Source organism: Elgaria multicarinata, chromosome 2, assembly GCF_023053635.1.
Source record: "Elgaria multicarinata webbii isolate HBS135686 ecotype San Diego chromosome 2, rElgMul1.1.pri, whole genome shotgun sequence".
NCBI classification, from domain to species: Eukaryota; Metazoa; Chordata; class Lepidosauria; order Squamata; family Anguidae; genus Elgaria; species Elgaria multicarinata.
In genome coordinates this window covers 41,381,870-41,401,635 of record NC_086172.1, presented here as the reverse complement: position 1 = coordinate 41,401,635, position 19,766 = coordinate 41,381,870, and the positions used below count along the sequence as shown (strand labels likewise).

The 19,766-nt window shown below is 39.5% G+C and overlaps 1 protein-coding gene across 1 annotated transcript in view; it reads right to left on the bottom strand.

The window, feature by feature from the left end:
* Nucleotides 1–709: 709 nt before the first annotated feature.
* CIR1 (corepressor interacting with RBPJ, CIR1) overlaps nucleotides 710–19,766 on the bottom strand; it is a 28,609-nt gene continuing 9,552 nt past the window's right edge. The window contains exons 8-10 of the mRNA XM_063116370.1: nucleotides 6,768–6,874; nucleotides 3,874–3,959; nucleotides 710–2,255 (exon numbers count right to left, since the gene is read on the bottom strand). Coding sequence (XP_062972440.1) covers nucleotides 1,592–2,255; nucleotides 3,874–3,959; nucleotides 6,768–6,874 — 857 coding nt within the window. The 3' untranslated portion in view covers nucleotides 710–1,591. The remainder of the gene's footprint in view (nucleotides 2,256–3,873; nucleotides 3,960–6,767; nucleotides 6,875–19,766) is intronic.

Here is a 19,766-nt window from a genome sequence, read left to right as displayed (position 1 = left end):
TTGTGTGGGAGGATAGTAAACAATTTTGCCAATTTTAAATAGGTATTTATATAATAATAATAATTTTTATCCTGACCCTTTCAAGCTGGGATAGGCTAGATGTATATAAATTTTTGAATGACAGGAATGCACGTTTTTGTCTCGCTTTTATATCCTGTGGGGTATATCTTTCAATCTATTTCCTTGTTGCCCAATCCTATACATTGTTTATTAGGAAGTAAGTTAATTGCATCTTACTTCCAAGTAAGTATGCACAGGACTGAAGCCCTTCTGCCATCTTGCTTAATTCTTTTAATGAAAGCATTAACAAGTTAATGTGGTGTGCAGTCCAACTTATGGTTACAGTTTTATGTTCCCATTATCTTTCAATCTCTAATGGCAACATTCATATAACACTGTAACATGCAAAGGATGAGTTTTGCAAGGCAAATAAGTCACCTCTGCTATAACTCATCCCTGTGATATATAAAAGCTTTTGCGTGGTAGTATGAAGTAGTTCGGGGGGGGGGGGGACCCAAAACAGAATAAACTCTAGCAGAAACAGAGAGATGGAAAAGTTGCTTGATTGTACTTTGATTAAATTGCACCACTTGGTTCCTCTAATGAATGATTTTTCCTTCTGTTTAAGGACTAAAAAGGAAAAGCAGCATCCAGAGTTTCTACCTGTGCCTTTGAAATAGAGACAAATCCCTGAAAATAAAGCAATCCATTTTTGAAAGTAACGTTTATTTAATGTAATTCTTACCTTAACAACATCTAGTTTTAAACCCCCCACCCAACCCTAAAAGAAATAAGCTGCTTTCTGTACGGTAAGAAGAGTGGAGCTGACATTAGATTCCTACAGCATACAATACCTAGAAACTATTAAGACAATAAATATTCTTCCCATGTCGTGAGAAATTATTGAACAAAAACTTGACACTGTAGCGACATATACCAACAGGGGTTCAAGATGCTTAGATAGCCTTGACCAAGTTATACTCTGCAGGTGGTAAAAAATGTTGGCTACACGTTTATGCGGAACTATGTTGCTGTTGTTTTAACTTGTGAAATTGTCCTCTTAGGTGGATCTTGGGGGGAAATGTTTCAGTTCAAAAATAATCTAGCATTTATAGCCTGTAACAGTGATTTTATCTAGTCATATGTTAAAAACTATCGGCGTAATTTAATATGCTCTCAAACACTTAGCCTGCTCCTCACAAGACTATGTATATTTATTATCAAGGAGAATTAATATGTACTGGTTAAGTTCCAATTTTACAGAGGCATGTCAAGTATTTTTTGTACATTAATGTCTGAAATAAATGTTGATTTACTGATTAACTTCTCCCACCCCCACCAAAATGAAATCATATGGCTTGCTACTCAAACATAAGACATATTTATCAAGAAAATAATTTGTTGCTTATATTTAAAAGCCTGTATTTGTTTGCAACATACATACAAAATGTGTTTAGGGCTCTTTAAAGTAAGAAATTGACATTTCACTGAGAACAGCCATCTGATGAGAAAGAGAGAAGTGTATCAAGAGCCCTTACTAAAGGAATTTATAAAAAAAGACATGCAAAAATGCATCTCCCACCCACGTTATCTATTTTTTCCTCTCTCTGCTTCTGCTTCTCTCTCTGCGCTCCTTTTTACTGTATTTGTTGCTATAGCTCTCTTTCTGTTTCTGTTGCTCTCTACAAACGTCTGAGCTGTGGCTTTTAGTTTCGTTGTTCCTTTGCCGCTCTTCACTCGGGCTATAAGTCCTGTGCCTTGTGTTAGAGCCTCTCCCGCTCCTCTCCTCCTTGCTTTGGCTTCTGCTCCCATATCTTTCTGATTCTCTTCTCTTGTCTGTTTTATCATTTCTGCTTGTGGGTTTTCTTTTGCTCTCACAGGAGCTCCATTTGTTGTTCTCCCCAGAACTATCTTGCTTTAAAAGTCTACACTTCTCTCTATCTTTGTCCTTGTTACCATGACCGCTGGAGGGATCTTCATAAAGTTTTCCCTTAGTCTTCGCCTTCCCTTCAGAATCACTGCTGCTAGTCTCTGAAAACTTTGCTTTTCTTCTTTCCTTAGAATCCATCTTCTTTTGTGCTGCTTTATCTTGGCTGTCAGTCTCACTATCACTGCTGCTTACTGAAGACTCACTGGAGGATGTGGAAGAGGATCTGCTCTTATGTTTCCTGTGTTTACTTTTGCTTTTTCTCTTCTGGTGCTTTTTCTTCTTCCTATCTTTCTTCTTCTTCTTTTTCTCCAGGCGATCCAGTTTCCTTTTATTTTGAACACAGAAAAGCAGAGCAATTAAGCAGCAAGGGATAACAGTGAAAGTCTACATTTTAGAGGTCTGTTCTTTAAAGCAGATCTCACATAATAAATATCAGGCTGTGATGAGCTAATTATCTAAAAATAATACAAGTCTTGCTCCCCAAACTTATCACCTGGCCGTTTTTGATGTATTCTTTGCTTCCTGTAAAAGTTATTCAATTGCTGACTTTTGTAGCATCTAATGGAAGGGGAGAAAGCAATCTGTACCTGGGCCTTAAAGCAAGTTTGTTTGGTTTTTGTTTTGTCTAAATAGGCTGGTCCTGGATATTTTTAAAATTAAAAATATCATTTTTTTAGATAACCACCTTTACATTGTTTTACTTATGAAGGGAAAAAAAGAGTTGTGCTCATTTAAATCAATTTATCCTTGAAATGAAACGTTTCTCAATATGCTGATCTAATAAGTGTTTTTTTTAATGAAATTAGAAAAACAACTTTGAGAGGTATATATCACAAAATATTAAAATACTTTTTAAATTGGTCATGTTCCAACGAATATGGCTCCAATCCTGTTCCATGGAAGTTTTTGTTATTGATTTCTACGCACCCTATTCTCCTGATCCAACTAGGGCCATGCATGAACACGAAGCTGCTGACCCGGATACGGTGTGGTGTGTGTATGCACAATTCTCAGCTTGATCCAGCAGCCAGGGTTGCATGTGTTTAATCCCACCAGATAATTCCAATACATAGTTTGGGAGAGGAAGCATGGACTGAAGATCCCTTACTCCCTGCTCTCCCTACCAAACAGCTGACCAGAGTAACTGCTGCTTGTCTATGAGGGCTACATGTGGGTCGTCCTAGATGTTGTGCATGCACACGAATCTGTTTGTTTATTATTTCGTTAGACTTTCTACACTAGGTGCTCAAGGCAGCTAACAAGAGTAATATTACAAATCCAATTTAAAAACAAGGGTAAAGCAATATAAGCAATTATATTGCTTATAAGCAATTTCCCCAAAACCTCTAAGGGCAACTACAGATGAAGGAGTAGGTTAAAGTTAAGATCCAATAATGACAAAAATCAATTTCTTCCAAATGCCGTTTTAAAAACCCATTATCTTTCACCAGAAGAAGAATGTTACCGGATGTTACTGGTTCATCCCCACACCATAACAAATTTGCATATAAAATAGCACTCAAACTTAAGTTATTTATCCACCTTCAGTCTCCAGGTTCGCTGCATGCAGGTTTATAGATAGAGCAAATCAAGGGTAAAGGGTTTCAGAATTCCAGCTTAATCCCCCAACTCTAAGCAAGTCCCACTCAAGTAAGCAGTACTTTCTTCCAAGTAATGGATTTAAGATTGGGATCAAAGATATTGAAGCTGCAACCCTACATCAAGACACACATATATGAATAGCAATGGTGCCAGTAAGGTTCATTCACTCCTAGAATAGGGCAGGAGTGCTTTCTCCTAGCTCTGAATAGACATTACTTCTGTGTTATTGTCAATATTCTAAATGAGCATTCTAGTATGAAACAGAACTGCAACTTTGAGGTCTCCCTTGGTCACTGTCGATTGCAAACAGAGATAGTACTATGTACTAGTGATGCAATTACCTCAAAAGCTTTTGTTTTTGCTTAGTTGTCAAGGATTTCAAAAATTCCACCTCTGGGTCATCTTCTCCTTCACTTGCAACAAATTCCTATCAAAAGAAAAGGGAACACATTGCTACGGGCTATGAATGGAAAAGGCGGCGCTAACATTAGGCTGATGATACAAATAATATATGCTTAACAATATATGTAAATAATATATGTATTTGAGTAAGTATAGGGATTTTGCTGAGAAGTAAATGAGCTAGAATGCTGTGACAAAGGATTTTGTGTTGAATTTGGAAAGTGGTGCTTGAAATATATTTATCAAAGTTGCTCTGTAAGTCATGCTATAAAGGAAACAGTGCAGGCATAAATACACAGGAAGCCAAAACAATTCTAATTTTTGTGAACTGCCCAGAGAGCTCCGGCTATTGGGTGGTATAGAAATGTAATAAATAAATAAATAGTTCCACAAAAGCCAATTAGACTGAGCTGAAGACTGCATTCTCTATGGAAGCAATTGCTGGTTGAAGTCAGTTACTTATTGATTTAGTTTTTCAGTTTTCAAGTTTCAAATGTTTACATTTTAACATTTAGGATTTTCACATACTTTCAGTACTCTTTTTTGTGCATTAGTTTGAGCATGATTAGTTTGAACATGATGATGGAAAAGTGACTTGTAAGTGGTACACATACATAAATAAAAGTGAGCACAACTCCTGTTCAGTCATTGCTTGCTGGGGAGAAATCTCAACCTGACTAAGAGTTTGAGATCTTCTGTGTCCCTCTCCCTTCTGAGTGGGAAGAAAGTAACATCGGATTCAGGCTGTACTGCATTAATTTGAATATATTTGCCTGCCTCCTGATCCAGCTCCAGAGAAAATGGGAGTATCCAAGGCACATGAGGGAGGGCACCGCATTTAAAGAAATACAGTGTACATACTGGGCCAGACGTTACTTTCTCTCTTTGCTATGAGACTCCTACCGGACTGAGATTCCCGCCCCCCCATAAGTAGCTTCTGAACACACCCATAGATGTAAGTTATGGATAGGACTGTGATAATGCAATCCTCACTGAGTTCAATGGGACATATTCCCTGGTTCGTGTGTATAGGACTGCATTGTATGTCAATGAATCGAGGCCTCTGAGGTCCTATGGAGGAGCCTCTGCACAGTGCAAGGGAGCAACATAGCTCTGCAATGTTTACTGAGAACGAAACCCCACTGGGGCCCATCCTAGATGCAACGGCTGCTGTTCCATGAGTTTAAATTACGGATGGACAGAACTGTCGATCTTGTTCTCACTGAGATCATAGCGGATTTTTTTTACATCAAGCCCATTCAGTCCCGTTTCTGCATGAGCTTGCACTTTAACAAAGCCCAAAACAAACCAATACTGAAATTCATACTTTTTTGGGTTCACATTTTGTCTGCCTCAAGATGTACCTTTTTTCAATGTATGAATTTCCCTCTCCCAAGTATTTTACATTGCTGAAATGCTATTCTGTGCACACGTTTCTCAAATACATGCATTTCATGTGCACTCTTTCCTAATACACACAAGTTGGGCATGTTTTTTCCCTGAGATAAGCTGCATCAGAAAGCTTGCAAAAATGGGGAGCTTTCTATCTCAGCTCATTGAGACTTTTGGGAGGTGTTGATCAGGTAAACCCATCAAAAGACTATAAATGCAACTGAGTCCTCATACCATCATGCAATTCCTCTTCCCAGGGAGAGCACTCGTTGGAGGGGAGTGGAAAGAGCTCGGAGGGACTGCAGGGAGGTGATCCACAGAAGGACAGTCAACTCTCCCCCCGCCACCTCCAGTGGAATGCCTGAGGGGGTCAGTTCCCCTCAGCCACGAGGCCCCTTTACTTTTAAAACTAAGACTCACCCCAACCCTTTTTCATATGACTGGAAAAAGGGTGGGGTCAGCCTTGGTTTAATTTTAATTTAATTTTTGTGAACCACCCAGAGAGTGTCGGCTATTGGATGGCATAGAAATGTGATAAATAAATGACTGGGGCAGTTCAGTGTTCAAAAACACCGACTTGCAACCATCATGTCTAATTTGCCCCCAAGTTTGTTACACATAAAGTGATACAATCTAAGGGCCCAATTTATGACTGTGTTGCACTGTGGAGCCCAGAAGACACTGCATTCACCCAGGTGAACTCCAGTGAGGAGTATCCAGAAACCTCATGCTTTTGGTTGCTATGCTTCTCCCAGTGATGAAGGAGCAGTTTCAAAAGCTTTCTGGCCAGGAAACACAAGGCCATGCTGCACTATTCTCACTCTCACTCTGGAGTTTGTGGTGTCTGGTCTCTGACCTGATGCAAACCCCCATTAAGAAACAGGGTAGTTTCAATGGAAATAACAAATCTGCAGCAGCTGTGCTGTCCCCACAACCTCTTGTATGCCTTGGCTTAGTCTGTGTTTTCCAAGTTTGGCTTCCCCTAGTCATGCGGAGAGGGCTGCACCCTCTCCTGAAACACAGAGGGCAGTGTTCTGTAGTGCACTTGCTAAATGGGGCATTCCCTGAATGACATTTCCATTATTTTCCCCCTGGGCATCACCCAGGGGTAGGTAGCTCTAGATAAGACCATCAATATCTTATCATAAGCAAGCTAGTTCAAGCTGAAACCATTTCCCTTGGCAGATATTAAATCTCTGCTAATCCGCAGGAGGCATTTCCTTTATTAAACGATGGGATGAAAAAAAAATATTTTAGATCTGTCACTCTGGCTAACAAAAAAATTGTGGAAAACAGAGAAAGTTTCAGGACACACATCTCTTGCTCTATCTATTTGGCTTTCCTATGGATATGCATATTATAAAAACATTAAGTAACAATTCACAAGCAATCACATTTAGATTTACAGACATTTTCAGCTTACTGATAAAAAGATCATTACCTGTGATGGATCATTTGCGGTCAAGTTTCTCCCCAGTACATTTTGTTTCAGTGCAAACCCACTGTTTCTCATCTCCGCTATTAGCTCCGAGGGGTGCATTGATGGCCCTGTTCACCAAAATCACAGTTTGAATGTATCATTTATATCTCTCTACCTTTTTTGGACTCCACAGTGGGAATTCAGTTGAAGCTTTGTTAAGTAAAATCACAGCTAAATCAACTCAATAATCTTCTGCTGAGCAAATAATCAGATATGATTTTCTAAAACAGCAGTCTGGAGATTCAGAATAGAAAATAATTGCATTTTTCTTTAAGTGCGAGGGGATTCTCTTCTTATGTAACTTTGTCAGGTTGAAAACAATATATTTTAGGTATTGTCTGGCCGTAAGCTTTTGATAAAAGTACAAAAAATAAAGTAAGCTTAGAAATTCATTCTAACTTTAAGACTTAAACACCTTTTGACAGCAAGGATAAATATGAACACACACTTTAAAAGAGGGACACTTAAAAGATGTTTTAAAATATATATTTTTTAAAAAAATTGTGCCAATATAAACATTAAATACATGTCAACATTTACTTAATGTTTGTATGTAAGGTATGTGGGGTATGGCTGGAATTAGAAGTGATACAGATGTCATGCTTTCCCTCTCTTTACTGTGGTTAATGGATCACGAATGGGCTGTGGGCTAGACTGCCCTCTCCCCATGCTCTCATGAATTCACCCAGCCCACCACCACCACTACCCCACAGTAACACACAACACACTTGTAACCTAGATTTTGAAACCAAGAATTTAAATGGGCTCGTGAAGACCATTCAATCTATCCTTCTGTTTTCAGGATAACCCAAACAAATGGATGGAAGGTTTTTAAAAAGATAAACAATGATGGAAACTCCTTGTCCACTGACTCTTTTTTGAGGCTGAAAGTCCCAATGAATGCAATCTAGACATGTATAGGACTGCACTGTCAGTTATTTGTTTATTTTCAGGGTGTAGATGTACATTTAAACTATTCTCATTCTGTTGCTTTCGTTTTTCAATCTGGTAAAGTATTACTATAGCATCACGTTATCCACGAGTATTTAAAGTTTAGGCTTTCAAACCATAATGACCTGGTCTGGATGATCGCAGTGGTGGAAGGAAACATCATGGTTTCTTCCCCTACCACTGTGTTTGTGAAAACCATTTGCATAATTTCCGGCTATACAGCAGGGGTTGGCGTGTTGTAGGAACCCGGCTAAGGCACAGCAGTGGTGACTTTGTACCCATCCCACTACCTCTACTGCACACCACAGGATCATCAACATTTGCTCTTCCTATCTGCTATCACTAATTTATTAACTAAACATGATTTTAAAAAATATCTCAGAAATTACGTGCATGTATAAAAAAAATAGCTGATAGCACAATACTTATGCATGTCCACACAGAGTATGCCCAGGCATATGGTTTGGCTTTTGGCACATTTTCCTCAATGAAAAATGGTGCTGGGAATTTTAGGGGTAGAGTACAGAAGTCAAATTTAGGAGTTACATTCAGAAAACCATGTCACTTCTAGGACGTAACATGATAAAGTTCTCTTATGTTGTTACTAGCATCTCCTATTAATTTCAGTTGAAGCTATTTCGAAATAGCTTACAATCGCAGGTTTAGATGTCTGCTGTGGAACATATAAGGGCAAAAGTTGTCAACAAGGAAGAAACAAAGAAAGAAAGTGAACCTAGAATTTTTAACATTTTATGTCACTTTACTTCAGGTTATTGATTTACCACCACAGGCCCTCTTTCAGAAGTTGCTGCTGTTGTATATGATTTCCTCAGTGGGATGGGTTTGGGGCTGAAGTGGTTTCAGTTTCTAATTCAGCACACTAAACACTCTCCTAAATGCTCTGCAAAGCTGGGACCTGTAATCTAGCCTTACATTTTCTTCCTTTTTTTGTTTACTGCCAAACAGCATGATGTCTAAGAATCCAAGTGCTTGATAAGAACACCTTTTAAAACCCAAACACCAATCTTGTACTAATACAGGGCTTAATTGTGAGGTCGAGGATGCATATCGGTCTTCCCCAGCCCAGTGTCCTCCAAATGTTTTGGCCTAAAGCTCCCATCAGGACCTGCCAGAATGGCCAATGGTCAGGGATAACACAGGTTGTAATCCAAAATATCTGGAACGCACCATGCTGGGCAAGGCTGAAGCATAGGAATGATCCGTGCCTCCCCACTTCAATATTAAAGCCTTTTAAAAGGAAGTTGTTGAACATATGTAGTATTTTAGCATGCCCTAAATCCTCAGTTAACGCTATTCAAATATATTTTAAATGATTTCAAACGGTCGTTTGATTCCAAACAGTTGATCCCAAGCAGTAGTTTGCAAAAGGAAGCAAAAAGAGGCTTCAGTACAGCTGTAAAGTGTGATCGTTTGATGAAAATAGAGAGAGGTGATATTTAAGATGCTAATATCTATATGTAACTTCCAGACCTATATTTATATATTTAGACTGCAACCCTACATAGTTATCTGGGAGTAAGTCTCACCAAAGTCAATGGGATGTCTGACTAAAGGTTACACATAGGATTATTACACTGCAAGAGACTGCTGGGAGAAACAAATGAAGGACGTTATTTAGGAAGCACATAAGTGGACAGTCACCTCCCCCATTTGCACTTCAAACCCCATGCGAATATTCCTCAAAAGCAACTCCCCTCTCACTGGTAAGGTGTTATAAAAGTAACCATTTCAAATAATCCTAGATACACTACTCCTTTCAGAAATTTAGGTTTGTATCCAATGGTGTTATTCCACTAGCACCAGGTACGTAGGCCTGAAGAAAACCCATTTTCATCCTTGCACAAGAATCAGATACAATCCTTTGTTTCTGCTTATGCAATCCCTTTCACAAGCCATTGCACAAGCACTTTCACAACTCGTTACAACTTCATTACACTAGATGTTGCTTGTGCTGTTTTTACTCATTGATCTGCTAGCGCTTGTGCAACTGCTAGTGGGCAACTTATGGCCCTTCAGATGTTTTAGTCTTTAATTCCATCATGCCTCACCATTGGCTATGCTGTCTAGAGCAGGTGGGGGTTGTAGACCAAATCTGGGGGGCCATAAGTTACCCATGCCTGTGCTAGGGGACCCTTCTTGTTCTTTCACCACCGTGAAGTCCTTTTGCCCTCTTTCCCGAAATCAAAACAGAATGCCAGCATAGGACATTAGAGCCAATTCTGGAATACGTAGGCCTACACAAATCAAAGAGTAAGTGCTGATGGCAATCCGAAAGAGATGGCCACCTGAACTTCTCGACTTTAGATTTAGATTTCGACAAGTAGAATGTAAGGGCAATATTTGAGCATGACGAAGAGACAGGACGAAGTGAGGCCAAAGGGCTGGGAGCAGGCCTACTTCTCCAGATCTGTCCCTTGTTTGCCCAGCACCAGTGGCAGCTGTCCTACAGGGCAGATAACGGAACAACGAAAGCTATAATACAGGCTGCTGCCATCACTGTAGGGGGTGAGTCATTATTATTATTATTATTATTATTATTATTATTATTTATTTATATAGCACCATTAATGTACATGGTGCTGTACAGAGTCATGTCATGTGATGAAGGTTCTCTAGGCCTGGCCCAACTTCTCCTTTGTCAAAAAGCAGCACAGACTAAGATTACAGACCAGACAAACACAATTGGAATAGTTTCAGTGTGGACAATAAATGCTGGTTTATTGAAAGAGAAAAAAGGTTTCAGAGGTAGAAGAGCAGAAATAAAGAGGCATAGACTTGCAGGCTTGTGGCATCCTGCATGTAGAGGGCTATCTTTTAAAATTTTCATTTGATTTATTACATTTCTATACTGCCCAATATCCAAAGCTCCCTGGGAGGTTCACAATGTGATAAACCAGCCTTGAGAACTGCTGCATGTACTGAAAACATAGCTGCTAGCTTTAACACCAAGCTTCGGAAGGAGACAGTTTTTGCACAAGGCTCAACTGGTATTAAGAAATTGCATGGATGTTCAAAGGGGAAGAAAAGTGAGTATGCTGCCCTCTAGAGGCTGGCTCTGGGAAACATCAATCAGGTGTTTCTCTTTAAATCCACAACATCCCTTGCATTAAGGCAACAGGCCTCACAGTTATAGTTTAAAAAAATATACTGCCAACCTCATTCGAAAAATGAAAAGTTGATGCTTGCTATGGTTATTTGACATTTTTGTCCTGTTCAGTCTCATGGCCTAATGCAACATTTCCCCTAATAATAGCAGCTACCGTTCCAGCAGAGGAAAGATACGTGAGTTCTGGACAGACTGTATATGTCCAGAATATATGTCTGCTGTATATTTTCTAGTTCAGGATTTCCCACATCGAGCAGGGGTTGAACTAGATAGCCTACAAGGCTCCATCCAACTCTATGGTTCTACAGCTTTAAAAAATAGGGAGTGGGGATGACATTATGAATCTACCTGTACACTACGATCAACATCACAGGCCCTCCTCCAAGGGAGGCTCAGAGAGCGGCAACAAGGGAGAGGGTCTTCTCAGTGGTAGCCCCCACAATTATGAAATGGTCACTTCATTTTGGCGCCAAGTTAAAACATGGCTTTTTAAGGGCTAAATACTCCATGGTTACACATAGTTTTAATTGATTTTAATTGTTTTATTGGTTTTTTAAAAATTCTACTGGTTTCAATTTGTTAATGATTTAATACATTTTTAGCTGTGTAAATTATTTATGTTTATATTGTTCTGATTTTATCTGTACGATGCCCTGAGATCCCAGTGATAACAGGGCAGGATACAAACGTTTTAATAAATGTATTTATTTATTTATTTATTACATTTCTATACCGCCCAATAGCCGGAGCTCTCTGGGCGGTTCACAAAAATTAAAAACATTCAAAGTATAAAACAACAGTATAAAACCATAATATAAAATACAATATAAAAGCTCAACCAGATAAAAACAGCAGCAATGCAAAATTACAAATTTAAAACCATGTTATTTAAAATTTATAGATTGTTAAAATGTTGGGAGAATAAAAAGGTCTTCACCTGGCGTCTAAAAGCATATAATGTAGGTGCCAAGCGAACCTCCTTAGGGAGCTCATTCCACAGTCGGGGTGCCACAGCAGAGAAGGCCCTCCTCTTGGTAGCCACCTGCCTCACTTCCTTTGGCAGGGGCTCACGGAGGAGGACCCCTGAGGATGACCTTAGGGTCCGGGCAGGTACATATGGGAGGAAGCGTTCCTTCAGATAACCTGGCCCCAAGCCGTTTAGGGCTTTAAATGTTAATACCAGCACTTTGAATCGGGCCCGGACCTGGACTGGCAGCCAATGAAGCTGGAAAAGGACTGGCGTAATGTGGTCTTGTCGGCCAGTCCCTGTTAGTAAGCGTGCTGCCCTGTTTTGCACCAGTTGAAGTTTCCGGACCGTTTTCAAAGGCAGCCCCACGTATAACGCATTGCAGTAATCCAAACGAGAGGTTATCAGAGCATGGATAACTGTAGCTAAGCTATCTCTGTCCAGATAAGGGCGGAGCTGGTATATAAGCCTGAGCTGATAAAAGGTGCTCTTTGCCACTGAGTTCACCTGTGCCTCAAGTGACAGTTCTGGATCCAAGAGCACCCCCAAACTACGGACCCGATCCTTTAGGGGGAGTGTAAATAAATAAATAAAATAAAATGGTCTCCTCACTGAGGTTTGCCTGGCACCAACATCTTCTCGGTGCCAGGTTAAGACTGTCCTCTGCACTCAGTATTTGACAGCACCTGTTGGGATCTTAATGTCAGTTGTTGTTTTTCAGGTGCTAGTATCTTATTGTAACTGTTTTTAGATGTTTGGTTTCTAAATTCATATGTTGAAGGTTTAATATTATGTTTGTAATTCTTGTGAACTACCCAGAGAGCTTTGGATATTGGGTGGTATAGATATAAAACAACAACAACAAGAAGTACAACTGACCAACCAGGATCCAGGGAAGGAACCAACTATCACAATCATGGTGGTATTTTTAAGAAGGGCTGCATGCAAAGATTTCCCTCCATTTTAAAAATTAAAGTTCAGCACCCAGGCAATCCAAATTATATATAACCAAAAACCTGAATTCTGTGACAAGGGCAAAACCAGCATGCTGAGCAACTTCACATCATTCCTCTCATTTTATATAATTTATTCTGCTAGTCATGGGAGGCACAAGGACACTGACGCCTCCCCTCCAGCCTCCCATCATTGTAAATCTTCATTCCAGTACCTCCCTGGCTTCAGAGATTTTAGGAGGCACTGCTCACACACTTTCAAGCATCATCTTCTAGGCCTAGAAACTTACTTTCATGAAGAGAAAGAGAAAGGTGAGATTTTGGGGGGAAGCTGAAATCTATGCCTAATATTACATTCTCTGTACCTCTGCAGTGTCGTAGTATAGACCAAGCCATAGGTTTTAAGTGACTCCTAAAGTCTAACCCAAGGCCTTACTACAGCAAAAACCTTAGTAGTTGCACAGGACAGCAATTTCAAAGGGGAAGCACTGGATAAATAAATACATTGCTGGTTGGGTTCAAAGCTGTCACAGGGGCTGCTTGCACAACATGCAATTTATTTAATCTATGGTGATGATGTGGCATGTACAGGCTGCATGTGGCCACCATTTGGAATATGCAACTCCTGCTTGAGGGTTGTTGTGTTGTGCGAAACCAACAAGCGTGGGTTATGTGAAGGTTAAACAATCTTCACATAACCAATGGTCTGTTTTAGGGATAGTGTGAGGATTGTTTAACCCTCACATAACCCATACTCAACAGGTTTGTATGACACGACAAACCCTGAATGGGAGTTGGATATGGAATTTGGCACCTACAGGTGCCGTGGCTCGTCTGAACCCAGTCATGGTCTAGAACGCTCTAAGAACTGGAGAGAAGATGTTCTAGCAGTAGAAGCAAGGAGTGCCTGGGAAGCTGCAGTGGTTGGTGCAGAGGGATATGAGGAAATGACTTTGTGATGTTCTTCCAAGGAAACCATGTCTAAGGCCAGGTCTCGATTACCCAGAGATTAAGGGACATTTTATCTATCTATATCTTAATACCTGCAAGTTCCATGGACAAGGCATCCCAAAGTATGGTAGTTACTGTTAGAAAAGGCATATCTAAAAAACCACCAGAAGGGAAGAATAAGTTAACAGGAAGCTGCCCTACACAACCAGACTATTATTCATCCATCTAGCCCAGTATTGTTTACTGTGATTGGTTGCAACTCTCCAAGGTATTTTCTGCATCACTATTCTGCATCACTATTTTTTAGTAACATAATATGGATTTTATTAGCAAAAAGATTAATAGAATACAGTTCCAGAACACCCCCTCAAACTTTCCTTGAAAACTCTTGTCAATATATTCTAAACCCAAATCTCCTTGAAATGACAGCTACAATTTTCTCACTACTGCTACAGATACCACATGTCACATTTTTTTCTGAACAAGACACAGCTGTCCACGGCTGTTCTTGTAACACAAATAGCAATATAAAACTTCAGTCTGCATATGTTTTAGGAGTCCTCTTTGTGGGTTAATTCAATGGGCCTGTATAGAACTTGGAGAGTGTGAAGCCATGGGGAGTAAAAAAGAAAAATATCCACAGGAGACCGGCTATCTTACAGGTAAGCTAACATTGTGAAACATTTCAACCTGTACTCTGTACTGTGAAGGCAACATTGCAATGTTGTCTTTCAGCCTTTCACAGCAGAGTTCTGGATCAGGCCCTACGTTTCCATATTCAGTTAGTGAAGCAACTTGAGTGCAGTACTGTGAACAATTACTTATTTTTTTTCCATTTTACAGGGTTAGGAATATTGCTCATGGTGTTTTAAAATGTATCAAGTAACAACTGAAATAATTTTCCTGGTATGTTATGGTGTAAATTCAGTCTAATTTAGACATTCAAAAAGGGGATTAAAATACACAATGGTGAGCCTGACTTGTGCTGTGATAAACGTTGATAAAAATATGTGCTTGTTGGCCATTATGTTGGGACCAATATTGTAAAAAAAGTAGTGTACATACTTATTAATAAGACTACCCTTCAAGCAAGTATGTGCAAAACTTTCTTTATACCCCTCTCATCTTACAGTTGATGCCAACAAATAACTGATCGCTTAGATGGTGGTGTGCGTGAGGGTGTTGGTGTTTGAATCTATATGAACGGAATACATGTAAAAATGCAACAAAGAGGTTCTGAGCTGGGAAACAGTGTGCGTGTTGCTACGCATCGACTGGCAACACCACTGTGTCTGGTGACAGCAACTACTGCAGCATCCAGCGAGGAGCCATAAGTCTCGGTCAGGGGTGGGCAATTTGCTGTCCTCCAGATGTTTTGCCTTCAGTTCCCAGGATCTCTCATCATTAGCTATGCTGATGGAAGCTGTAGGCTAAAGCATTTGGAGGGCCTCAAGCTGGGAGGTCTTACAGCTTCTCCAACCACACACAACAAGGCTAGGTCTGCTGCAGGACACCTGGGCCATGTTGTCTCCTAACCCCATTTATGGCTGGATTTACCTGCTCTGGTCCATGGGAGGGAAGGGGGGTTAGTGCAGCACAGTAAATACCTTTTGTAGATTATGCCCCTAATAAATAAGTAGTGGGTCACTATTATTATTGTGATTACTTCCTACCACATATTCCCCAGATTGCTTTAGCCATTCCTACAATTAATGATATTGTAGGGGGTAAAGACTAAAATTAACATTTGCTCTCCCTCAAATCTATATATTCTAAGCAAAACATAAAGAGTAAAAACACCACTGGGGGAAATGGATGCACTTGGAAAGTGAATTGTTGAAGATACGGACTTGCCATTCTTATGACCATTACTTTTATACATCTGATGTTTTGCTCATGCAGAAACTATAGAGTGTATGTACACTATTAATATCAAATTAGGTTACGTTGGAAACGATAAATAGAAGTTCACTCTTCAGTTTTTCTTAGTGCCACTTCACAGGATTTAATTACACATTAATACATATCAAAGCATCTAACAAGTATGAAATTCAATCCAATTCATGCATGAGGCAAAATATTTTGGGGTCAATAATATGTTTTGTGTCCACTAGGAACAGCACAAAAATGCACACCCATCGGATTAGATGGGAAAACCTGCCCTAATTGTATTGCCTTGATTACATTTTGAAGTTGTTCCCAACTGCACTCCTAAGCACATTTCCTTGGAAGCAAGCTACACTACAATTAAAAGGATTTACATCTGAAAGCAAGACAGGATATTTAAGACTGAAGTGTAGTCATGAAACAGCCCTGATTGAGGGCCAAAGTAGATATGACAGTAAATTCTAAGTTTGCAGCTATCTTCAATGGCACAAAAACTAAGCAATAGATATTTAACTAAACTTGACCTCATCACATCATGAAGTTCTGCATTTCCCTGCTCCTGTTCCAAGTCATCAGCAATCAATGTTGGAACACTGTTGGGTTATAATATGGGGAGATTTCTATTGTTTCAGAGAGAGAAGAGAGAAGAAAGAACTAGAGGCAGGGCAGCCATTTTGGGTGATAGCCACAAGTTTTCCGCACTGACCAATTTGGCCTTTAGAAGAATATGAACTAACTGTGCCCCTCCAGCACTTCTGTCATAGTTCATCAATGGTATAAATAATTGCCAGATGCTGGTAGTTAATTAGAAGGCAAAGGATTGTTTTAAAATGAAGAATCTCTTGGTTGCAATTGACTACACCATAGTAAAACACCAATGCCAATCCAGCTCAACTGATATAGATTTGCATATAAATTTTACCTTCTCTTGATTATGAACCTGGAAAGTTAAGATCAGTTAAAAAAAATCTAAAACCAGCTTAGCCCAAAGAAGCATTTTGATTGCCTAATTTAACTTTGTAAAGAACGCAGTAAAGCTTATAGCTGGTCTCGGTAAACCTCGCAGCTGGAACATTCTAACACTACCATGTAGCTTCCAGTGATCAAAGTAAGTTACTTTATATGTCAAACTAAGATTTCATAATGGAAATAAATGCAACACCAGGGGGGTGCAGTTGTCATGAAATAATTACACTCCTGGGAGATTACTGACAAGGCTGTACCCCAGGGGTGTGATTATCCCATGATAACCACATCCAGTGAAATTGCCTTATTGCAAAAATAATCTCCATTCACCAGTGAGATATATTATTCAATAGGAGACTTTTGAAAGCAGAAAGATTATATATTTTTTAAGTTTGAATCACCAACTGGATTAGCACTACAGTCTGTATACAAAGGGGGGAAATGAAACCCACCCAGACAGAGCTCTTGTTCTTTCCTCTTTGCTACAATATAGAGTTGTGCATTTTGTATTGTAAAAAAAAAAAGGGGGGGGAAGACAATCATTCTCAAATAACAAAGTACTCATTAGCCCCAGACAGGGCCTTTAATCTGTATGGGTACAATCAACCGGAAACTATTCCATTTGAAGTATCACCAGTGAGATCAACAGAAAATATCTAAATGGAGATACAAACATGGACTGTGATCCAGCTGTAATGTGCATATTGCTCCATGCAAGGAACAAGTTCCTACTGTGAACAGAGAAATGTTCTGATACACAATGGTTGGGTAACTCCTTGGGACACATGGAACATTTCCCTTCGTAAAAGAGACTTGGAAGCCTCTATATAAGACTTTTGGCTGCAATCCTGCAATGGTTAAGCACATACGTCTTGATGAAGTAAATGAGCGGAGATACATGTAGTTTAAAATCTGCACCAAGTTACTTGTTACCCCATTTTCATTTGGTTGCTGGTATTCAACCTATGAGACACCACTTCTCTGCTGTGCCTTCATCACCTTGAAAGGCCCACCTGTTACTGAAGGAGAGTTACGGATGTAGTCTACATGCCAGGGCCCAGGGGGGCAAAGCTGCTTGATTTGCATACAGAATGTGCAGGCATACTAGAAATAATGCTTGGGTGTATTGTAGGATATTCAGGACAATTGAGCTGGCAGGAAAAGGATCTATTGTACCCTAAGCTGAACTAGTTACATATGCAAGTATGAAAAGAGATGGATTGTGTCTATCCTTATGGTTCATTCTACAATGACCATCAAAAGTTAAAAAAAGTCATTGTCCAAAAGTACAGAACAGTAAAAACTCTTCTCTGAGAACACACCTTCAAGCCAGTTGAGCTTTCTGCAGAGAATGTGTATTTATAAAAGGTCTGCCACAATGGATTCCTAAATTATTTAACGCTTCTTAATTGCACAGTAAAGAAATTACAAATTATAATAATTCTCCTACAGAGGAGAACTATTAAGGTAGCCTATGTACTAGGGCAGGAGTGGGCAGAAAATAGAGCTCCAGATGTTTGGACTTCAACTTCCAGCATCCCTGACCATTGATCATACTGGACAGGGCTTCTGAGAATTGATGTCCCAAACATCTAGAGATCTACCCTCTGCCCACTTCTGAGGATGAACAGAGGCCTCTAGAAATCCCAAATCTAAACCCCAAAATTTGACACCAGAATTTTAACTGGGGTGGGGGTTCTAGAGATTGTCAAAAATATGAAAGTGATCTGTAAATTGCTGGAGGTGTAATGAGCAATTTGAAGAATGGGCAGAAGATAGAGCCATGACCCCTTAGCCAATTTCTAGCAGATTACTCAGCAACTCTTCAGATTCTTGCAAAAAATGCTGGTTTAGATGGACGTTTGTCTAATCCAGCAAAGCACATTTTCTGTCCTTAAGCAAGAGTTCATACAAAGAATCACTTTACACAGAGTAAGTAGAATTTGTTAGAAATTCTGAGTCTGCACTCTTATTTGTAAATGTAAAAGCACATTATTTATTTATTTATTTATTAAATTTATATACCGCCCCATTGCCGAAGCTCTCTGGGCAGTTTACAAAAGTTAAAAACATTAGTGGACCATAGAGGTTCTAGTAAAAATACATTCTTCCCAAAGGAGACTGAAGTCATACACGCACACATGGTCTGATAATGTTTTATAAAATAGGGTGAAAAAACATATGAAAAGGAGGACAGAGCTCCTGTATCTTTAACAGTTGTATTGAAAAGGGAGTTTCAGCAGGTGTCATTTGTATATATGGGGAACCTGGTGAAATTTCCTCTTCATCACAACAGTTAAAGCTGCAGGTGCCCTGCCCTCTTTTAAATCTGGTCACTCTAGTATAGCTCCTGCAGCTTTAACAGTGGTGATGAAGAGGGAATTTCAGCAGGTTCTCCATATATACAAATGACACCTGCTGAAATTCCCTTTTCAATACAACTGTTAAAGATACAGGAGCCCTGTCCTCCTTTTCATATGGTCACCCTATTATAAAATATTTAGTTCAGGTTAGTGTCTGTTGATTCTAATACATGAACACCAGGTAGTTAAGGAGTTTGAAACTGTAAACTAGAAGAAACAAAGACTCCATCCCTATCTAGACAGGAAATTCACACTGCACTAGCTATCTACTTCTATTTAATAGGTGACTGACACTACTAAGGAAGCCCCAATGTTCAGTGAGTGTTTATGCAGTATGTTCGAAATAGTCCAGTTGTAATGCATACTGAACTTAAGCATGGTAAGCATCTGAATGTAGCCAAACAACTTATTCAGCCTTCCAATAAACATAATGTTCACATAGATATAGCTGTAAAATAGCAGGGCTGTGTCACTAATCTTCCAAAAGAATGGAGGCCGCAGTCTGAAGAGACAGGAACCTGGGTGGAAAGCATTGCATTCCAAAATTAGAGAGACTTGAAGAGCCAATAAATTAGCATTTCATCAGCATTTTATCCCACTGTTATTGCAATTTATTTTACGTTATGGTTCATTTGATTTAAATCAGTGTTTTCCTAACTTTGACATCTGGGGCACCATGTTTTTCTGAATTAAAACTGGAGGTGTGCTTTAGGCTGCAGTCTTATGCACACTTACCTGAGAGTAAGTCCCATTGAACTCATTTGGGTTTACTTTTGAGTAAACATGTATACTTAA